Below are 4,789 nucleotides of genomic sequence, written 5' to 3' on the forward strand. Positions count from 1 at the left end.
AACCTAATATACCATCATTACTGAGATTAACAACCTAATATACCATCATTACTGAGATTAACAACCTAATATACCATCCTTACTGAGATTAAACTACATTCTCGGTTTTATTTGCACTAAATAACGCATTCAATAAACAGAAACATAACTCTTGCAGAACACATGAACAGATGGTAAATATTAGCTCACACATTAAATAGCCCTGTCGGGAATTAGCCTCCTGTTGCTAACGTACATTCATAAATCCTACACAACATCGCCATCAGACTTACTTATTGATGCACACACACAGTAGTGTCCAATAAGAAGATAAAGGAAAGTGGGATAGTGTTCCACGTTAACTCGAGACCGCATGCTGATACGTCACTAGGCCAGGGAGAGAGAGAGACGTTACTAGTCCGGGAGCAATGTTTCCAGACTTATCTGACATCTGATCTTTTTTTATTTTTTATTCTGTTAAATCCTAAATTTCAGTCACATTGGTATTAGTGTCTTAAATTTGACTTGGTGTAACCCTGTGTTCATCACATAATATACCCTCAGTAGGTTCACACCTTAGGTTTATAGCGCGCGCGCACACACACACACACACACACACACACACATACACAGGAACACTGAGCCTTAGGAAACCTTGAACACACACACACACACACACACACACACACACACACACTTGTACTTGATCTCACAACCACACGCAGAAGCTTTAATGGAAGAAGAGCTTGAGGGCAAATGGCCAGTCAGGGGCACTGAATACTGGGATTGCCTCAGCCTGTCTGCGGAACTTCCACTCCAACAAACAGACAGGACAGATTCAGCACCAGGAGGTGGGGGCCACTAAGTCTTTTCATCCTCTTGTTTAATAGAACATTCACAATTTGCACATGAAAAAAAAGAGAAATGCCTTTGCCATGAGCATTATACCAAAATAATAGCCTATGTAATGGATTTGCCAAAGAATACTACTATGTCTTTTGAAAACATAAAGGAAAATGATAAGTTTACCGGTTTTAAAAAGATTCACTTAAAATTGCGTCTCTGAAACCCACATGATTAAACGGCACCTAATAAAACATTATGGCTAAATACATATCTGTGTGTTCCAGGTCAAAGAAAGATAAGAGTAAAGGTGTGGTGAAGGCAGACAGCTCCGATCCAGAGCCTGAGGGTTTGACTCTGCTGGTGCCTGACATCCAGAGGACAGCTGAGATAGTCTACGCTGCTACCACCAGCCTACGGCAAGCCAACCAGGGTATGTAGAAATCACACACGTCTGACTTTATGGCCAAACGCTGTGGCAGCTGAATGCACATTATCTGTGAAATCCCAGCTTGAGAAGACCTGGTTAACAGCTATTCATATGTACATGCATACATTCAAACTCATGGCCAACACAAACCCAGTTTCACATAAGAACTTTATCTGATTTGTCATCTGAATTATTTTAGCAAGTCTCTGCTCGCCTATCTACCCCTCTCCATTTTTGTCTCACATCCTCATCTGTTGTCGGTCCTGTCCTCTCGGTGAAGGACACAAATAAGGGACAAAACGTCTGAATCCCCTCAGTTTTAATATCAATATCGTCAGCCGTATTATAACCTCACCGTAAAGAATACTAATTATGCCCCACCCGCCCATTTCTTCCAGCTCCCTTCAGAGAACAGTCTGATTACTTGGAGGTGGTGGAACAGATAGATGATTGTTGTGCCACTTCACATAAGAGCTGTCAATCTTCCTCTATAATACTATTCAAATTTCTTTTCTTTTTTTCCAATAATATATTAATATTTAATCCTCAAATGCTGCCTGTTATTAATATGTACTACACTGCTCAGGCCGATGCATTGCCACTGCCACGATAAGCATGTGGTTGTTGTTCCGTATTCTGTCCACTAGAGGGATTTCTAACATTAGCCTGGCCTTGAAGGAGATCTACGTCATTCACCACCACGAGCACACAGCGACCAACTCTAATGAAACATTATCTAACTGCTGTAGTGAAGCGCCTGTGTTGTAAAGGCTAACGGTGCTCGGTTAGCACAGGGACATCATGGTAGAAAGCACAGCCCAAATGTCATAAACGGACCAACAGTAGTGTTAGCCACGATGCTAACGCCATTAATAACTAAGCCAAACGGTGCTGTTGCTACTACTTTAGTGATTTAGAAGCATCATAAGCATAAGTAGAAGCTCACTCTGACAGCTGTAGGGCAGCTAACATAAACTCTAGCTGTCTCCATTAAGCCCCTAAGCAGTTAGGAAACAAGAACAAGCTAACTAATGTTAACATGAACACTTTATAAACGAAGTTAACTGTTGACACAATACCGTAACGTGAGCTGTTTCAGTTAGCTGGATGCATGGTTAAAGCTCATTGGCTCTTACCAGTGTATCTCCATGTGGATATAAATATGACGAAGCTGATGCTTCTCTGCCACAATTCATCCACCCTGCTCTTTCTCACTTCTGTCCTGATTCCACCTCTTTACCAGAGAGGAAGCTGGTGGAGTCTTCCAGGAAGGTGTCCTGTCGTCCCAAGCCCCTGTCCATTCTACGCTCTCTAGAGGAGAAATACGTAGCTGCCATGAAGAAGCTGCAGTTTGGTGAGTTTACGTGTTTGCTTGGGGTTGCAAGTATCTGTAATACTTAGATACAGTATGTACATGTTTTTCTTCTTTACATCCTCTGTAACGTCAATGGCTGTCGGTTTACTTTGTGGACACATGTCAGTCAAAACTTTGACACACACACGCACTCTTGCCTGTCTGATATGATCTATAATGCCTTCATTACAAAACTCTGAAAGGGAAGCAGACTATATTCCGGTCCTGCTCGTCCCTTTTGTCCTGTCCATCACTCCCCATGCAGCCATGTCATGACTTATTACACTAGCTGTGCAATTGATTTTGTAAGAAGCTTGATGTCTGAAGTGATTGCAAGTGACTGCAAACACTGTTGTTTCAGTTTGCCAACAGAATAGAAATCTTATATAAGTCCAGACAGAGTGAGGGCATTGCATTTCCATTACAGGGGATAATAAGGCTGGTTGGCCGTGTTGGAGGTAGCGTGCTCACTTGGATGGAACGCATGAATTGAAGTTGTAGTCACGGTTGTAATGGACTCTAGTGAGGCCCCAACTAAAATGACACTTTTTACTTGCTTTACAAGAGACCAGCTTGTCTTAGCTTTAAAGGTTTATTACAGAAGTAGTACTGACTATGTTAAAGCAAGAGCTAACAGACTAGCTAGCATTGTTACCTTAATTAAATTGCAGTTGCATTTAGGATCCTTTTAAACATGGCTGACATTAGTAATGAATCCACTTTAAGTTGTTGGTAGGAGTGTTTGCAGGCAATAACTTCACTTCTTAGTTGAGTTGAGAATGGCTGCGAGTTCCTCATTCTGGTCTGCTCTCTTTCCAGACACTTTTGAAATGGTCTCGGAGGACGAGGATGGAAAAGTCATGTTTAAGGTCAACTACCACTACATGTCTCAGGTGAAGAACTCCAGCGATACAAACAGCGCAGCCCGATCCCGCCGCCTCGCGCAGGAGGCCGTCACCCTGTCCACCTCTCTGCCCCTGTCATCCTCTTCCAGTGTCTTCGTCCGCTGTGATGAGGAGAGACTGGACATCATGAAGGTAAAGTACAACTTAAGCTTGTCATGAAAATGTCATAGCATTGTTTGGTGTGTACAGGGTTGTACCGTGTGATTCGTAAAGGCTGCTAGTTTTACAACTGAGGAACTCTGATAGAACATTTGTGTACTGTTACTGCAACCAGTGCTCCTACCATACGGCTTGTTGGCTCTTACTCATTCCCCCAGTGACATTTAATTAATGGATCTCACCCCACAAGTTGATTAATGGGAAATTCTCCTTTGCTAAATGTCAAACTCCTTTCTGTTTAGCACAGTTTCAGCAAAAGAACACTGTAAAGAAAGGCAACAGTTATACCAACAACATAACAGGAACAACGGATGAACACATGACTGCACACTAACATCAGTGTAATATCAGCATTCATTTTTAGTTCCACAGCAAGGGTAAGGCGTACAAAGAATGCACGGAAGTGAAATGTAGACGGAAAAGAAATATATGTATATACTGTATATGACACAAGCTTTAGTTCTACTGGCCATGAAATGTATTTAAAAGTTGCCGAAACATGCATCTTTACTTACCAACAGTGACCTTAAAGCACAAAAGGTAATCCTTTCACTGCAAAGTCAACAAGCATAATCTACTTTAGACTAACTTGGATCACAAAGTGGAGTATAAAAGAAAAGCTCTTTGCCCATAGCCAAAAGTCCTGTCACAGCAGTGCAATGTTTTGTTATGCAAACATGGTCATACAGAAATACCGAAATGAACTTTTTTCCCAAGAATAGCATGGCCTAAGGAGCAGCATCAGCAGAAAGGGACAGTGGCTGATGAGGTGGAAATCTCATGATCTGTGAGGGGTCAGTGCATCCTGGTACCTTAGCCCGGCTCCTTACATTATTACCAATACAGCATTGTTTGTACACTTATTAAACCCTGTCACAGTGGCACATTCCAGTCTTGAAATGTTTCCACACCAGACTTTGGTTGGAAGTGCAAGCTAAGTGGCGGGCTGAATGAATTTAATCCATGAAGGACAATAAATAGTGTAGTTTTAGAGTTCTCTCAGCGTTACAAACCCTGACAGCACTACTCAAAACATATGTGGTGGTTTAGTCGAGAGTCAGCGGCATGTTTGCATTTCTCTGGAAGTAAAACCCATTCACACTGCATCGTAACCGTGTC

General features: G+C 42.1%; 1 protein-coding gene across 4 annotated transcripts in view; it reads left to right on the forward strand.

The window, feature by feature from the left end:
• The window catches only part of birc6 (baculoviral IAP repeat containing 6), a 104,391-nt gene that overhangs the window by 85,318 nt on the left and 14,284 nt on the right, over positions 1 to 4,789 (forward strand). For all 4 annotated transcript variants that reach the window (XM_034898926.1, XM_034898928.1, XM_034898929.1 and 1 more), the window contains 3 exons: positions 1,110 to 1,255; positions 2,496 to 2,606; positions 3,426 to 3,643. In XM_034898926.1, the coding sequence (XP_034754817.1) occupies positions 1,110 to 1,255; positions 2,496 to 2,606; positions 3,426 to 3,643 (475 nt within the window). The remainder of the gene's footprint in view (positions 1 to 1,109; positions 1,256 to 2,495; positions 2,607 to 3,425; positions 3,644 to 4,789) is intronic.

Source organism: Etheostoma cragini, chromosome 17 (genome assembly GCF_013103735.1).
Source record: "Etheostoma cragini isolate CJK2018 chromosome 17, CSU_Ecrag_1.0, whole genome shotgun sequence".
NCBI classification, from domain to species: domain Eukaryota; kingdom Metazoa; phylum Chordata; class Actinopteri; order Perciformes; family Percidae; genus Etheostoma; species Etheostoma cragini.